A 17958-nucleotide genomic window follows, 5' to 3' on the forward strand; every position below is an offset into this window, starting at 1 on the left:
TCCTAAAACATTTATATCCCAATGCCCTGTGAGGTGCTTTCATAACAGGAAGCATGCATTACACCCTTCTCTTCTTCATGGGCCTATGACTCATAATTGCTAGAAAGTGGCTGTTTCATGAAAATATATTTTAGTGGAAAATACTACAGTGTTAAGTCTGGCCAAGTCTCTTGGTGGGTTTTACTCATCAGACTGCGTTGACGCGGGTTGTGTGACTTGGGATGCTGTGGTTCGTCTGGGGGGCGGCAATGAAGGCAGAACCCCAAAAACAGTAATTAGGCACACAGACAGTGAGGGCCGCAGGCCGACTCCCGCCTTATAAACAATCCAGGAACAGCTGCCGCTAAATACTTTCAGCCGAATTTAACAGCCCAATCTGTCACTGTGATGATGTGAACTCTCTCGGCCGCGAACAACACTTTTGGAATCCCCCAAGAGTGTTTCATACATCATGTCTGTGTTTTCCTCCAAAGTCCGGACTCACGGGGGGTTGACAGTCAGCGAGTCTGCTGCTGTACGGCTTTGGTTGGAATCCAGAATATACTCAAGAGATGGTTTCACATTAGAAATCCACCAGATGCAGGAAAAAAAACACAAATTCTCCTGTGTCGTCATTTATTTAATGGATTATAGTCATATTGTTTATCTGATTCATTCAAAGGGCCTTTTAACACATAATTGAGGAACAAATTTCCAAAACTCACTCAGGATGTGAACACTGGTACCAGTGCTGAATGACACAAGGCAGGGTATTTTGTACTGAATTCGAAAAAAATGGCTGTAGTATATAGAGATGGGTGATGTGCGATATTAATACCAACAATGCATGTTATGCACATTAAATTCTCACGTCTACTGCAATAGTCAGCTGGGTTAAGATCAGGCTTTTTCATACTGTCCAGGAAGTTTAAATTTCGCGATATGTTCTTTCGACCAGATTGCACTTAATGCACACAGTAAACATGCGTGCAAATACTGAAGTATCGAAAAAGTACTCCAGCTGGTTTGGTATTCTTGGTGATGGAACTTCTGGTACTGCCACCTAACCAGAAATCAACAGAAAAGGAAAACAACCAAATTTATTGTACCAAAAATATTGTTGTTTTTGACTTGAGTTCACCAATGATCCTAAAGTCAGGCTTCCTCATCGTATGTTACAGTATCAGGAAGCAAAACTCACTCAGTCATCTGGTAATCCAACAAACCACTTTCAATTAATTCCCAAAGCTGACTCACTCACAGTCTATAGAAATGGTACTTACTCGTGAACCTATCCTGTCCATGCATCCCATGGACTGAATAAGTTTTGGAAACTTAGTGTTCTCTTACTTCCTTTGTAGAATTTGAATAATTATTTGCAGATTAAAGCTGTCTTTGTTCGCAGTGGCTGGGCGTGGTGGGAATGGCTGACTGCTGAGATCATGCTGTGTCCTCACAGGCTTCCGGTAAGCAGTCACCCTGGGGTGTGCAGGCCGCGTCCGTGGGCTGCCCAGCATCGCCACTCACTGATACCCACCTCCGGCCTCGTCCCCGTTGTCCCTTTCCCTTCCTGCCACCACTAGCCACCAGCCGCACGCTGTTTCCCAGCGAGGAGGGACGCGTGTGGGGTGCAGGCAGCCCGTCTCCCCGCGCATGGGGCGTAACTCACATTAATTATTTGCAGCTGTTACCAGGAGCCTTGCGTCGGTGACGTCTGCAGCTTCAGCACTGGCACCATAGGTGGCGGAGACGGTACGGATCCAAGCAGATGGAGATTCCAGACAGAAGGACTCATTTCTTCTGGAGTGGTTTACATAATGTAAATGGCCGCATGATATTCAGTGTTATTACTGGCTTCTGCAGTCGCTCAGATGCTTTATGCAGCATGATTGTGTAGCTGCTGCCAAAGCGAGAATTAAATAAGGCGTGTTCCATTCCATGGATGCAGCCTGGCGACAGACACCTCCACCACAAGCCCTGACACACCTACCAACAGACATGGCCCCACCCACCCCTCTACAGACACGCCCACCAATATGGCCCCACCCACTAGCTGAATCCTCTACTTGTGGGACACCCCTAACCACTAACTGTTGTCACCTATGAGCGTTGTAAAACACGTTCAGAGCCTACCCAAGATCCTCAGGGTGTGCATTTGTGTGTTGACCTGGGGAGGGTTTACACATCCAAGTTTTCGCATGGTCTGTTGTTTTGCCAGATGGGATTTACCCTTCTGAAGCTCTCAGTGGAGGGCTGCTGTTTCCCCTCATACCAGCTTTACCCATAATCCACCTGGCAGAGAGCCTTCCGCATCCCCCATGTCTCCCCCCCCATCACTGGGCTCTGTGGAAGCACTCAGGCCCAAGTTTGACTTAATGCTTCTGGATGTCCCCAGGAGCCCAATCCATCTCTTAGTGACGGTCTGTGTAACGAGTCTCAGTGAGCCCCTCCCTCGTACCCAGGGGAGCAATGGACTCCTGTACTGCTTTAAGGCCCCCATCTATGTGACACCACCCCCCCCCCCCCCCCACTCTAAATCATCGCCACAGAGACGATTTGTGCAACCACTGGGAAGCACGGTGCTGTGCTTTCTTGACTTTGACGCTGGTGTTGAGGGACCAGGTGAGGTTCTCCTCCAGGTGGACACACCAAGGAATTGGGATTTCCATGGATGTGCTGTTGATGTGCAGTGGAGAGTGGTCACTCTGTGTTCATCTGAAGTCAACAACCATCTCTTTTGGTTTGTCTACATTCAGAGACAGGTTGTCGGCTCTGCACCAGTCTGACAGTCGTTGCACTTCCTCTCTGTATGCTGACTCGTCGTACTGATGAGACCCACCAACGTCGTGTCACCAGCAAACTTGAACTATGCATTGATGCATAGTTGTGAATCAGCAGAGTGACCAATAGTGGACTGAGCACACAGTATTGGGAGGGGGGATCCAGTGCTCAGTGTGATGGTGCAGGAAGTGCAGCTCTGAGGTCAATGGCAGGCCCTCCTATCACTGCTCTTCTGTTAAGATACAAGGAATAAAGTTCAATGTAAGATGCACACTTAAGCATAGCAGGTACCGCAGAGGCTCACCATTGCGCTCGTGAAGCGAGCTGGTGGCCCAGGCTCAGGGCTAATTAGCATCTGCTAGGCTTAGCTAAGAACACAGCCTCTAAAATAGCAGTGAGTCACGCAGAATTTACAGACCCTGCCAACCTGAAATAAAACCTAGGAGACAAAGCCGGGATACCAAGGAATTCCCCTCCCTTCCCTGCTGTGACAGTGGTACAGTATGGTTTAATGAGGTCATTTCCTGTAGGATGGAGCGGCCAAAAAACCTCTCAGCAATGTTTACCGGGCCATGTGGTGGAGCCCTGAGCTCCACACATCACTGTATGGGCTGCCTGAGTGGCCTGTCAAGCGCAGTCTGTCATTCACCCTTTTATAGTCCCTCTAAACTAGAAAAGCATACATTAGAGGAAGTCATTCTTCAATAGTGTTTTGCACATGCATTTAGCACGTTAGCAAGACTGTAAATGTTTAAGTTTCCCTCTTACTTTTGGCTCCATTTAGCCAGTGACTGGATTGGCATAGATGCTCTGTGACATTGTGGAGTTATTATCTATTTAAAAAGTATACAAATATTTATTGCTGTGGATACACCAATGTGTCCATCAACACATGTGTTCCTGGAGTCTGAGACAAAGCGGCTGGCCCACGACTGCATGGATAAACATGTGTCACGATTGCAGAGAATCGGGCGATTTTCGGTAACGGCTCAGTTGGACCAATAATGGGGAGAGAAAAAAAACAAGTTCAAAGAGAAGAGGTGAAAGTAAAAGGCACAGTGTTTACATGAGATGATGGGTTTAGGGTCCCCATTAAAATTCAACAGCCTGAGTCCCTGTGGGACTGGAACCTATACCCTTCTGGCATGATGCTGATTACTTTATCGCTACGCCACCTGCTGCACTGACATATTATCCTTCATTTGTGGGCATAAGACAGGGAGATTTTCTGCTGATTCTGCATATCAGAAAGCTCGGGGAGGCTTCATATCACTGCACACTGACTCAGTTTTTCTAACTGTAATCCCCCCCCCCCCCCCCCCGGTTGCAGTGCCTGTGGAGCCTGTGGCTGCAGTGCCTGTGGAGGGCTTGCTCAGAGAGTCCCTGATTCATAGTGGCAACAGTGCAGCTTGGAACACACAGGAGACAGTGATTATTTGAGGGAGAAAAGTGTGTGTGCGTGAGAATAGTGAGGTTAAGACCTGTATGACATCAGACACGTTAGAGAAAAATTATGTTTTTAGATACAAGTAACAGATGGGGAATTCTGGAATCCAAGGGTGTCTGCAGACAGTCTGTAATCCTTTATAGACCCATCATTTTTATTTCTTCATACATTTATGTCCCTAAGTTGTCACAGAGAATATCATCCTTTCCTGCAAATATCACGGCTGTGAGCGTCACCGTGCCCCAGTCCATTACAGTCCGTTTAAGGTAAAGTGCTGACAAGTAGCGCAGTTTGTAATGACAAACATTAATTGCCGCGTCAGATGTAAAATTCTATGTTTTATTTCCAGACTAACATAGTCATTGCAAATAGCTAAATACTTTATGAGATAGCTGATGTACATTATCGTTCACAAAAACACGACAGATCAATATTAGCATAATCAGACAGTCAACATTTGTACACACTTAAAAAAATACAACTTAATAAATTAGTCTGAGTCAATTTAAAATACATTTAATCTTTTTATCTGTGGGCTGTTATTAATTATTCAGTTTCACGTTTTTCTTAGTGGGGGTTACAGCGGACACAGAGGACATGTGTACTCACATATATTGTTGCCAATTTTAAAATTCCAGCTATCCTAATTAAATGTCTTTGGACTGTAGAATAATAACCCCCTGCAACATGGGAATGGCATGAAAATTCGACACACAAAGTAAGGGTGGGATTCGAACCCATAACCTGTGTGAGGCAAAAGTGCTTAATTACTGCTGGTTTCAGATGCATGAGTATCACATACTGATGTCAAACTGTGACTCGCTACAAATCATGGATGCAGAATATAATCTTCATCACTCCACATGGAATTATCTACGGAATCAAAAGTTTCCTGGGAGTTCTCATATGTTGGTGGATTTCCAAGTTTTAAGTTAATTGAGAATGCATAAACAGTTTAATTTTAGCAAACTTACCGAGGGCCTTCAACCAATATTTTAAACACGGCATACGCTTTTACGTGTGTTCTCTGTGTGAAATGGGTAATTTAGCTACTGGCTCATTCGTTTCCGTGATAGCAAATTTATGGCGGTGTTAAGAATAAACACACGAGGACAGTGCAATATATGTCCACTAGAGGTCAGTGCGAACTAAAAAAAATACAGATGTGGTTCCTAATATTAATACCCGTGTGTTTGTGTTTATAATTGTTTATACCTAAATTAACGCTTCTTCGTTCATCTATAGTTTGTAGTTTGAAGGAGCCTTATTGCTCATTTTTTTTAACGGTTCAAGCTAAACCATAATTGCACACCCCGCACCCCACGAAAATCTCGCAGATGTTCACTAGATCTCGCGTGGCGCCTTACGTGTGATGAGAACAAATTTGAAAGCTGACTATGAGAAAAGTCAAAGGTGTCGTTTGCTCGATGACGCTGTACTCAAGGATTCAGGATGTGCTCTCATATTGGAAACTGTAAATTCAGCAGGTACTTGGCTAATGAAAAATGCATCTGGTTCAACATTTGCAGCCAACGCAGTAGTGTTATTCTATCGAGCTGTCTGACCCATGACCCCAGTTCAAATAAAAGGAACAGAAATAAATAAAGTAACATTCCGGGGGTGATGGAGGGCCTACTATGAAAAACAGATTTTAATCGACATTCAACAGATTTCCGCTCCCTATGATAACCGTGTTTTAAACGCCAAAATAATATATATTCTCAACTGTTTGAGCGTCTGCACGTAAACACAACACGAAAACGTGTCTCAGGTACAGATTAAAAAGGACTGCAGGTCCCGTCCTTACCGCCAGAGGTCAGTGTCGCACAGGCTCCTGGACCGGAAACGTCAGGTAGAAATAGGGCAGGAGGAGCGCACGGCGAGTTACTGCTGAGCAGTGGAGGCTGCAGCCGTTCAGTCTGCGCTCTGACGGCCCGGTGGTCGGACGCGAGCTGTCTGCCTTCCTGACGGTGCTCTTGTCGCTGTTCTGCCCCCGTTTATGTGGAAGAAGGAGCGTCTGAGAAGAGGGCAGTGTCGCTGAACATCTCACACGTCCAACCTGCGGTCCTTCGTCTCCTCGACTGGCACTTTCCCCAGCATGGCTTCAACGACCTGCACCCGCTTCACCGATGAGTATCAGCTGTACGAGGAGCTCGGCAAGTAAGAGCTGCCGCCGTCCGCCTGGGCGCCGGAGCCTCCCTGACACCGCCGCCGCCTCCTTCCCGTCAAGTGTGCGGCTGCTCGTTAAACCAATTAAAACGCCTGTCTGGGTCTTTAGAGGGGTTTTCCCAGTACGTTTTGCCAAAAAAGTGAGTAAATATAGTTTTACTCCCAGTCGCGTAGTTGGGAGCGTGGGGAGCCGTTGCGACAGGATGAGCGTAAGAGAAGCCCCGCGGACGGGCGGCGGCGGCAGTCCGGCCACCGGCCCGGACCGGACTGGACCTGAGGCGACCCGTCGTAACCCCGCCTCGGAAGGTGACCCGTGTGTCTGCGGTGTTAGTGAGCGGCGCCGCTGCGATATGCGTGTCACTATTAATCCTATAGTTAAGGTTACAGGTAAAGCAGTGCGGTGTGGTGGGTGCATTTAATACGTGTGTCAAAGCGGTCGGGCGTTCGCGCAGCAGACCTGTAACGCGTATCAGCCCTGACCAGTACGGCAGGTGAGCATCGACCGTATGAAATCAGCAGCGACCCGGCTCTATCGTCACGTGATACCGCATGTCTGTCGGCTGCGAGGTTCCCCCTGCTCTCGGGGGTCCTGGACCTGAGAGTCATTAGTGGCCTTTAAGCACACCATCCCCTTTTTAATTGGCTTGCTGTGACTTTGGAGGTTGTCATACATGTCTCTCTGGAGCGGATCCCGAGCTTAGTGTGCTTAATCCCTTTAAAATGAATGCCACTGACAGCCTTTTCATCGGGTTAATTGTTCTCTTAAGTTTCGTCAATATGCGGTTGTAATAAAACTTCAGGTGTATGTGTGTGTTCTGGTAGCTGTCTATGTACTCAGTGGTGACCAAAGTCTTGGTTTTCTGTGCTCCCCCCCCCCCCACCTGACAGGGGTGCTTTCTCTGTGGTGAGGAGGTGCATGAAGATTTCCACAGGCCAGGAGTATGCAGCCAAAATCATTAACACCAAGAAGCTCTCGGCTAGAGGTAAGTACCTGCTTTGACATGGTGTGTGGCACAGCAGGTTAGGCCATTGTACCTGTGAGCAGAAGGTCATTGGTTTGAGTCCCAGCCTCCGCAGAAAAGTCCCATCTGTTACCCCAGCTTAACAAGGAGAATAAGATGTGAAAAGAAGTCCTCCAGTGTACATGGCCTTTAAAGCATCGTTTCAGTTTATTTTTTGTGATGTTTGTCATCAGTAATATGCCCCTGAATGTTCCCTGCTAATGGCCACGTTTCAGTAGGATTAGGACACCAGGTTTACAGCAGTTTCCTCAGCCGTGTGTTTGATGGGATGAGATGGCTGCCATGCCCTGTTAGACTCCATCTGCAGGCTTCCCCAAGGTGCACCTCTGAACCGTAGCTGCTGTAGCCTCTATGGTGACCCAGAGGCCCTCAGAGTGGGAATGGGGGCGAGTCTAGCTGCTGGGCTCCTCTCCACACATGGCAGCTATAGTCCCCCCACCTTGTATCGGTCTGCTTGCTTCCGGATCCGTGTATCTGGCCCTCTGCAGAGCCGCCGGTTGGGCGGCCATGTGGAGTGCCTTTGTCACTGTGCTCCACCATTGAAGGTCACTGGTTAGGTGGAAACCATGCTGAACCCCAGACTTATGAGGGTCAGTGTTAAGGGGGGAGGGGGACTTTTGTAAGGGGCAGGAAATAAACTGTGGCGAAAGTTTACAGAAACAGGGGTACCGAAGTTGGGTCCCATTCCATCAAGTTCTTGAGGTAAAAGTGTAATCTGTCTATATTCTGTTTTTGTTTGAGTGTTTCAACAAAATTAACAAGGTAAGTTGTAGGCGGTTTGGCCCTCTGGGGGATAAACGTATGAAGCAGAAATGTCTCCGTCATTCACGCTCAGCTAAGACGAACCTTGACGATTTTTTTTTTTTTTTTTTTTTTTTTTTTTTCTCCCCTCTTCTTTTGCATGATGTGCTCGGTCTGTGGGGATACACTGTTCTCAAAACATCATATGGGTGGAGCTGCGACTGTTACTAGGTGCATGTGAAACTCTTTAGTAGTTGGCTGATGCTTTGTTCCTCTGAGACACACTTACTGGTGTTGCAGGTTAACCAGTATGTTAGCTGCTCTGTGACCCATTTTAAGAATAAGGGTTATGAGCTTGCATTTGTGCACAGTAGGTTCTAGGTTTAGTTGACCAGTTTCCAATCAAGCTTTATGGCCTTGTTGCCACTCCCTGGAGGTGAGTAATAAAGTTGTGTAGAGTATCCTCTGTTTGTGGGATGGGCTTATCAGTGTTATTTAAAGGGTTGACCTCAGATGTAATGCTGTAGTCCATGTACTGTAGGTATTTGGCACTGTTTGGAATAGATTGGAGTGAGTTTAAGCTTGGCAGCACCTCATAAAATGGAATTTGGCCTTTAAACACGGCATAATTTATTCTGCTCAGTGAAAGTCAGAATGAACATCAGGCCCTAGCTGCCTTGTAGGTCGCTGACATCACAAGGGCATACTGAGGCCAAGTGTGTGTGTGTGTGTGTGTGTGTGTGTGTGTGTGTGTGTGTGTGTGTGTGTGTGTGTGTGTGTGTGTGTGTGTGTGTGTGTGTGTGTGTGTGTGTGTGTGTGTGTAAAAAGGTAATTGCGGAGAGAACCAAGTGAGAAGAATCACATGCTTGGAAAAGTGGGTTTTCTTCAGTTATGCTCACTATTCTGTGGGGCTCTTTTTTTTTTTTTTTTTTTTTTTTTTTAAATATTTATTTTTTGGGGGGACATGGTGTGTTCAGTTGGATGTTCATCAAACTTGTGGTTTGGTCTTATCTAGTACTCAGTTCATGGCTTGTGTGACGGCAGCTTGTGACATCCCTGCATCTGTTAAACCTTATTGTACAAAGGTAGCAGTGTTACCGGAACTTGCTACTCAGCTGATTATTTGCTTGTGTGGATCTTTGTTGCTTTAGGGTTGACCTTTGTGTCCCTATGGAGAGACGCATCTTGCAAATGAATGTGAATGAAGTGTCTGCCCAGCCTGAATCATAAGGTTGCTTAATAGATGATGGGTGCTATGTGGGCTTTTTGGGGATATTTTGCATAGTTTTGTGAAGCGGTAGGCAGGGAAATGGGCTTTGAAAGAATATTGTGAATTCTAGGAAATGTAGATGTTACCAGCCTGTTTGGATCTGACAGGAGGTCTAGATGGTGTTCATGTCTTCCATTGAGTAAGAGCTAAGATTCAATCTTCTGTCAGTGTGCGCAACACCAAGCCCACATGGCTTGGCAGTGGTGACCCTCAGACACTTGGCTAGTAAGATTACTGCTCATCACTCCTGAAAACAAGCTGCTCCCTTGTGAGTTTGTAAGAAATTCTTCACAGTGACTGTTAGGGAGCCGTAAGGAACTGTCTAAAGCGGTTACTGTTCGTGTAACTTTGCAGGCGCTGTATTACAGACCTTCGTTTCCCAGCGTGAGGTTTTCAAGCCCCCTCTGCTTTTGTTCATGAGCTGCTGGTTCCCTCCCCCTCATAACATGGCTGTCATCTCGCTTGGCTTCCCTCGTTAGGGAGGAAGTCAGCATTGCATTCCTCGTACATGAGTGTCCCTTGTGTTTGCGTGCAAATTCCAAGGCCTGCAGTGACAAGCTGGCTCTGCTGGGGTAGCTTCTGACATTCTCTGGAAGACGTTGTTTAGAAGCGTTTGGGATTTTCCATCCAGGGTTTCTCATTAATGGCACAGTCTCTGTCTTGTGCTTAGTTTTGTAGGCATTTCTGATTGGCTGGCTCCAGTAGTTGGTGCATAGGGTGCAGGGCTTTGAAAAGCAGGAAGCAGTCCAGGAAGCCATGTCTGGGGGTTTGGCGTAGATGGAATTCTCCAATCTGATGACCCTGAGCAGGGCATGTAGACTTGGGGTGGGGGGTCTTGTTGCTTCATCTGGGAGCTCTGAGTGTTTCATAGATACTTAGAGGCTGTCTGTCAGTACTTTGGTGCAACACGCTGAGTTGCAGGGTTGTGTATTTGGTGTCCACTGTGCTGTTTCCATATCTGTTTTTCCTTTCTGGTGATTTTTAGTGTGTTACCTCCCCCTTTATAATGTGATGTAGCAATACCTGGGGTCTCATTCATCAACCGTGTGTACACACATCTTTACACATAAAACGGTATTTATCGGTTTCTTCCTGCGAGTCGAAACGGGGCCTATATTTACGAACACTCCCTGCCTATTCGTATGCACAATCCCCTAGCAGCAGAGAGGCGTAACTGAATCCAACCGATCAGAAAATAGAAAACAGACTCCCACAATTTTGAACCTTGATCGGCAAATGGAAAGGTCTAGTTATGTTCGCACGTGAATGTGCAGGCAGGTCATCCTAATGACATGGAATCTTTCCAAAGTCTTATGGAGTCCGTGCCCAAATCAGTATCGCTCATCAAACGTCTTGCAACTAAAGTTTCCGGCATGATTTCATTTCCGGCAACCTTCATTTCTTGGTCTGCTGTGTGTATGGCACACATTACTTAAACTCAACCATAAGGGTGTCTTGCCTATTCCTGGTAGCCTCTTCTATGGGTGATGGAGCTGGACTGTCAGTGTTACCATCTGGAATGAGTCCTGCTGGAGATGTTCTGCCTGTGATGGCAGCTATTTTACAATCCAGGTTCTTGGGCCGCCCACTGTGACATGGCTGTGGGATCTGTGGGCTGTGATCCTTTTTTTGTGGTCATTTTCAAAACAAACCACTTCCTCACCTCTGCCGCCGTTCTCGTTATAGGTGATGTCACCTGCTCTCACACCAGCTTCTTTTTGTTTGTCAGGCCCCTGGTAAAGTTGCAGAACAATACACTAAATGTACTGTGCTTTTCTGAGTATTGGGAAGCGGTCACTGTGAATGTGGAGCTTTTGTATGCTGTGCACTCCATTCCCTTGCAGGATGGGCTGCAGCTTTTGCATCCCCTGCCCTCAATATCACAACTAGGGCCTGGGTTGGGCTGTTGTTGCACTCTGAACGTGGCCTGGTCCTCCTCACTCCCCTCCTACACCGTCGTATGTGGCTGTGTCCTTCGCCAAATCCCGTAAGTCAAGCGGCAGATGTGCCTCCATGAGTCGTCATGTCACTGGCTCACTGGGTGACTTGTATACCCGTCTTTAAATACTATTTCCAGGGAGACTGAAGGACTCCCGGGAGCTGCGGAGGTCTGTTCCTTTCTGTTCCTGTAAATTGCATCCACAGCTCTGTCTCGCACAGGCTGACCTTGATGACTGCAAGAACCCGTCTGCATGTTTGCTTTAATGCTCCCCAGACTGGATGTCCATTTCAGCCATGCCCCCTGCATCTGTATCCCTCCGGCTGTACTGTTACCTAGCTGCAGTGACACTTAAGCCTCTACTTCTCTTGGTGTCCCGAACATGTGTTGCTGTGCTGTGCTGTGGTGTGCGAGAGGACGGGTTTCTCTCCCACTCTGAATTCTTTGTGCCCTGTGTCTGTTAGCATTGCTGTCCCCCGTGGCCTGTGTTGAGTCATAAACACTGTCTGCGTGTCACCAGGGACGAACAGATGGAGAATTGTGTGGGGTTTTTTTTCTCTCCCAGTTTATCTGCATGTCACAGTAAATCTGAATGGATTTCAGTAAAACCAGAGCCTGTCTGCGTTCTTCAAGCTGTCCAGCAAACAACTACAGGCATAGTGTGCTTTTGTATGTGTAGGGGACAGTTTTCCGTCCTGTCCCTCTGAGGTGTGGATAGCGTTGGTCCACGTGCCGGTGAATGTGTCCTTAGCCTGCCGATAAAGGTAGACCGTTTTGTAAGGCTGCCTGGTGACCGTCCTGCATAGCTGGGGCTCATACAGTAAAACTCATGTTGTTGCAGAGTCGGACGCTAACATGCTTAATTCACCCTTTACACAAGCTTTTCCCCCAATCCTGGTTTAACAAGACCTTCCCTCCCATGTGCCCTCCGACAAGGTCGTCTTACCCTTATCTGTCCAGCTCTGACTAGTTCTGGAGTTCTTTTAAAGGCAAACATGCCTGCAAAATGAGTGTATAAGTATAATGGCAGACTCCCCTCAAAACCACATTGAAATGTTACACTGGCTCTTTGTCCATGGAAATTACATTAGCAAATAGTGGAAAACTGCGGGAGCCCAGACTCTCTTGCTCGTTTTCTCCCTACCATACCCGTCCTTCCCCACCTAACAGTAATCAGCAGTCCAGTCATGGGAGGGACAGAGGGCTGTGGTGACACTGACTGTATATCTAGACACCATATTGTAGCCAGTGTAATGGGTCAGTAGCTGAATTAATTTTTTTTCCTCTTAACACATTGACCTAGGATTGATTGTAGATTTATTTTTATGCTATTACTTCAAAATAAATTAGCTGTTTTATTTTTAATCAGGGAGAGCTGCCAATGACTTGAACACATTTCCCCTGTAGATGAACAAAGGTGGTGACTGTTCTGTTTTTCTCCCTGGTTGGAGAAATTGGTGATTAGGGGACTTCTGATAAGCTAATTAGATAATGTAATGCCGATAACTGCTCATATATGGCTTACTAGTCCAGGGCACAATGCAGTGCTGTCCTTGCTCTTGCTTGGTGCCTCTGTGCATTAGGATCTAAATGACTCGGTGTCCTGTGATGTCGTCTCGTGCGTGGCGTGCCCTGTGCTTCCTGCTTGCTGTGACCCTGTCCTCGTAGCACTGCCTCCGATCGCTCTAGGCTGCCTCTTGCAGCCATGATGGTCCCATGCATAAACTCTGAGCGTGCGTCATGTTTGGTCTTACCTGGTAATTCTGCTTCCCCATCTTTCATCGTAAAGCCTTTTTTTTTCTTTCTCTCTCCCCCATCGAAAGCTGGTTTGTCGGCTTTACTGCCTCGGTTCTTCTGTCTATTTTTGTTCCTGCCGCGAGCTCCCTGGGGATTGCCGCCGTGGTTTGCGAATGATGGGGCACCCGCCCGCCTTGTATAATGATTAGAGACTCTTGGGGGGGAAAAAAAAAAAATCAATATTTATCCAAGAAAAGAGGGATTACCTTTTGCGCTGCTTTCAAAGCTAGCACAGAATCTTTTTTGGCAGTTTTGGAGGTGTGTCTATTGAAGGGGGGGGCGGGCGTACAGTGGCCTCCAGGCAGGATGGGGTGTGCCCCGTAAGTAAGAATTGGTGAACCAGAATCCTGTACTTTGGATGGCCTGGTTGAAGGGGCAGGGCAGCTTAGCAGAGGACACAGTGGGAAACCACTGTAGGAAAACTGCTAACATGTCTATTAGATCAGCGTTTCTCAGCCTGGTCCTCGCGCTGCCCCTGGACAACCCTCATTTTCACTCCCTCTCAGCTATATTTGGTGTCCTTGATTTCTTGTTTGGTTCAGGTGTGCTGGGAGCCCTGGAAGTAAAACTGTGGACTGTCTGGTGGGCCTGGGTTGAGAAACACCGCTAGATGGAATGATGGTGGGTGGGGGGTGTCTGCGCTTCCCTGCTGTGCCTACTGACCATGGGGAGGCGTGCTGCAGGTGTGTGGGGCCTCGCTGCCCTCATCAAGCCAAGCCTGCTGACACGGTGACCCACATCCTGCCTCGTCGGGTCACCAGACTTGGGTGTGGATTCGGGGAAACTGCGTCGGCCTGGCAACTGTGCAAGGAGACGAGTGGTGCAATCCCTGGGGCATCACATGGAGTCCTAATTTACCAAGTAGGGCAGTCTCTGCAGGGAGGGGGCACCCTTAATTAGTGTCTCCCTCTCCCAGTGACCGAGGAGCACTTGGCAGGAACACAGGGGCCTCATTCTGGCCTTAATTAACGACGACTCTGCTCTGGTTTGATGGAGGCAGCGGGCCCAGTCTCTGACTTTGCTGAGTGTCTGTGTTTTGGCAGGGTGGCTCCCCGAAGAGGGGGGTGGGATCTCGGCATGGCTCAGCTCACCTTTTAAGGCCCAGTAGTGTGGCCATCTGCCAGTGAGGAACACGCACTGCTCTCCTAGCTGGGGGTTTCCTCTCTACTCTGCACCTGCCAGGTGCCTCCAGCCCTTCGCTAGTTGTTTAGGTGGGATGGCTTCACGGTCGTACAGTGTCTGTACGGTTAATGCGTCTCCCAGCTGGGGGCGCCGTTCCCTCTAACCCACCCCGATCTGCAGGATGTTGGCGTTTTGCTGCTCTCGGGTATTCCCTGCCTGGCTGGCCCTTGAAGGCTGAGCACACTTCTCTGTCTGGCGGACAGTGGCAGCGATGAAGGTCTTGTTATAATTCAGCCCATGTTCTGGTTTCCCCGTCAGACTGATTGTCTGAGAGATCTGGCCGGCCAGGGCAGAGGAAGCGGCTGCGGGTGCAGCCACCATGGCCGGGACTGGCCCTGAAAGGGCTGCATTCCTCGCTAGTAAACGAGCCAGCGGCTCTGCGTGTGAGAGGGAAGCAGATGATGGGTGGCAGCACGCTGCCTTTCTTCTGCTTATCGCAGTGCTGCCAACAAGCTGCTCTGTAGAGTGGAGTCTCCCTGCCAGAGAGCAGGCCCTAGCTGCTTAGAGCTCTAGGTAGTGTCGTGTTAAGGCTGCCGCCTGTGTGCAGGAGTCGCACAGGGACTGCCTGGTGTTACTGTGTATCTCTGAGTGTTTATCAGTGTCTGGTGAATAGGTTTCTCCAGTGAATTTCTTGCGTGTGTTTGAGTTGGAGGGAAATCCCTGAAAGATGACAATGGATAGGCATGTGCTGAAACAAGCCTGACATGTTTGACTCTCTGTGTATCCTGGGATCGCCAGTTGGTCCTGCAATGCAGTTCAGCTCCAAAGCTCTTCATGCAAAAGAGCATCAGCCTCCTTCAGACTCTGGATAGGCGGTAAACGGCGCAGCTGCACAGCAGTGAGCCAATGCGCATGTGGCTCGAGTTGAGGTGAATCCATCAGCTCAGCTTTGTAATAAACACCCCGCAATGATGATGCTGTACTTGCGACTGATTACTTTCTGCCTTCAGATGGTGATTATTTGGCTAAATGAGGCATCCTCTCATAACGAGCCCCACATAGGGGTGAGTGTCTGGCTGTTTGCTAGGCTGTGAAGGTGGAAAACAAGGGTAGATGTTCCCGAAAGTGTCTGCGTTTTGCTGCAGTGCTGATGGGTTCGGGCTGCTTGTAGGGGGATAGACCTGTGTAACATGGGATGTGTGTGAGGTGATGGGACTCTGTGGTAATGCATGCAGTTCGGTGTTGTGAGAACTTTGCCGTTTTGACCTTTGCCGGTGTGGCATGGAACTGCTCTCGTTCTAAGGGGCCCGTTCTGTGCCTCTCCGTGTTTTCCTGTGCTGCCGTCGTCGTGGGAGACGGCCCCAGTCCCACCTCCAAAGCATGCCTGGGGTCTGTCTGGGCATGCAGCGACATAATCGACATTGACAGGGAATGCTGAAAGCTAATGGCTCCCAGGGTTCATGCCTAATATGCTGTTGCTCACATGGGCTTGCAGAGATCAAGGAGAATGTTCTAATTGTGCTGCCGAGTCTGGGGTTCATTCCCGGTGGTGCTCAGGACAGAGTGTTCAGGATCTGACCTGTGTTCAAGTAAACTAAAATGGCCTATATTCCATGGTTCCTTTTAGCTGGCTTAGAACGGCATCGGAGTGAAGGTGTGAGTAGGTGCCACGTGTTCTCCCTGGCTGCTCATCCCAAGGCATTTCCTCCATGTGCCGCCTGTTCCCTCGGTGCCAAATCTGTGAGGAGACCCAGGCCTGCCTCTGCTCTCTAGCTGTCTGCTGGCACCGTGCATCCTCCAGGTTTCTGCTGCTAATGGCTCATACCTGCAAGCCTGGAGCCCCTCATCCTCCCCTGAATGTCAAGCTCTCTCCACCCCTCCCGATTTGACCTATTCTGACTTGGTGATCCGTGCTGCTCCACGCTGCCGCTGCAGGTGGTGAGGAAATGTCTAGTTTTAATGCAGAGAAGGTACACCTCTGGTATCATGGGCACGCATCACTGCAGGAATGTGTGCTCTTTAACTCGTGTTTGATGGATTTGTACTTCCGTGTTTTATCTGCCCGCAGAGCTACTTTCATCTGCAGTGTCGTGCCAGAACTGTTATCAGGTAATGTTATTCCCCTCTGTTATTCAGACTATACTTCATTAGATCAGTCTGTTGAATAGCGGCTGGCCAGTTTGACCAGCATCCTGTTGTGTAATTAGCCTGTGGACTTAGGTGTGTAACAATCTCAGTGTTTGGGTAGAGTGGTAAGGACCTGAGAGCAGTAACTCTCTTCCTGTACCCGCTTTATTTACTTGACCTCAATTCTGGCCTTCAATCCATGGCTTTATCGCAGCTGCTGGTGATCTACCGCAGAAAATATTTTGAGCATGAAGCATTTACCTTCCCGTGGATAAGCGGGTTCCTCCACAGAAACCTGCTGCCTCTACTCAGAGACCAACACCTGCTCTCCATTCATCCTCTGCTTCTCAGTTTTCCCCCCGGTCTCATGGCATGAGCGCAACACTAGTTTGGAGCCACACTGGCACTGATTCGGAATAAATGCAGTTTCTACTCCCCCCTTCATAGACCTGTGGGTAGTCCTAACTATTCCCTGCATTTTATTCCCATCTTTACTTAAACCACGTAGCCCTGAAATGTCTTTAATCTCGCACGGCACTGTGCTCCTGCTCTCCCTGATTGTTGCGGGGTTGGATGTAGTTTTCTTCAGAAGCTTGGCTGTGTAATTTTCTATTAACATCGGTGTGATTTTAATGGGGTTGGAGTGTATGCCGGTCAGGCCAGACTGCGCACGTTGTGTCTAATATGATTGAGCCCCCTCCCCGTCACTCGGCCAGACGGCCATGTATGTTAATGGGGCGGGCCGCCGCATGCCTGGGAATCCTCCGCATCGCAGAAGTACTTCTTGGCATGACTAAACACGTCGTTGTCGCTCGTTTGACACCCCGCACCCAGAATAGCGGACGCGGCAGCCGCTGGTGCTGCCAGGAAGTGGTTATGTGGGGACCTGGCCTACAGAGCGTCCTCAGACGGCATCACAGCTTAATTCCAGGCATCAGGTCTGGGCGCTTAAGGTTGCGTCTTCGCCCCATTCACCCCAGCTCCCCAAATCCTGCAGATCTCCGTGCCATTCAGGGGTGGCAGTGAAGATCCAGAAACTAATGCTGTCCCCAGCTGGCAGCTGTTGCTGTGGAAACGAGTCCCCACCCATAAACAAATTCCTCATTTCAATGTGGTTAGAGATTCTCAGTGTGTCTGTCACAGGCTGTGCAGATGGAAATCTACACTTTGAATAGAGTAATAAAGAGCAGCACAGGAAAAACCTGAAGGTTTTCATTTTGGGAAGCAGGTGGTGTGACAGTTAAGGAGCCAGGCTTGCCGGAGTGGAACCTCAGCATCGAGGAGCGGTCGCATGCTCCCGCAGGAGAGCCGAGGGGGAGGTCTGTGCCCGTGGAGGCTAGTAATGTCCCTCAGCTGTCCCAGGTTCCAAGCCTCTTGTTTTCCACAGTATCTGTAATTGTATTTGACTTTTATGCTGTCATCCTCAGACACCTTTTGTGTGGTTTGGCTCTGCTTGGTTAGGGAAGAGGAATGGGACATGGTGGCTGCAGTGGCTGGGTTTCTGTCCTTGGCGGGGGGGGCAGTTTTGGCTGTTGTTCAGCTCTCATGTCGGGAATGGCTGCAG

The 17958-nt window shown here is 48.6% G+C and overlaps 1 protein-coding gene and 1 long non-coding RNA gene across 14 annotated transcripts in view; one reads left to right on the top strand and one right to left on the bottom strand.

The window, feature by feature from the left end:
• Positions 1-606: 606 nt before the first annotated feature.
• On the bottom strand, positions 607-2453 carry LOC125704762 (uncharacterized). Its single transcript, XR_007381235.1, has 2 exons — positions 1263-2453; positions 607-1042 (listed from the first exon to the last, which is right to left on the bottom strand). It is a non-coding gene; the product is annotated as an uncharacterized LOC125704762 (long non-coding RNA).
• Positions 2454-6102: 3649 nt separating this feature from the next.
• camk2d1 (calcium/calmodulin-dependent protein kinase (CaM kinase) II delta 1) overlaps positions 6103-17958 on the top strand; it is a 49368-nt gene continuing 37512 nt past the window's right edge. For 5 of the 13 annotated variants that reach the window (XM_048971120.1, XM_048971125.1, XM_048971130.1 and 2 more), the window contains exons 1-2: positions 6103-6367; positions 7265-7359. In XM_048971120.1, the coding sequence (XP_048827077.1) occupies positions 6306-6367; positions 7265-7359 (157 nt within the window). In that variant the 5' untranslated portion in view covers positions 6103-6305. The remainder of the gene's footprint in view (positions 6368-7264; positions 7360-17958) is intronic. The other 8 variants (XM_048971128.1, XM_048971132.1, XM_048971119.1 and 5 more) reach the window with 3 other exon arrangements.

Source organism: Brienomyrus brachyistius, chromosome 12, assembly GCF_023856365.1.
Source record: "Brienomyrus brachyistius isolate T26 chromosome 12, BBRACH_0.4, whole genome shotgun sequence".
NCBI lineage: Eukaryota > Metazoa > Chordata > Actinopteri > Osteoglossiformes > Mormyridae > Brienomyrus > Brienomyrus brachyistius.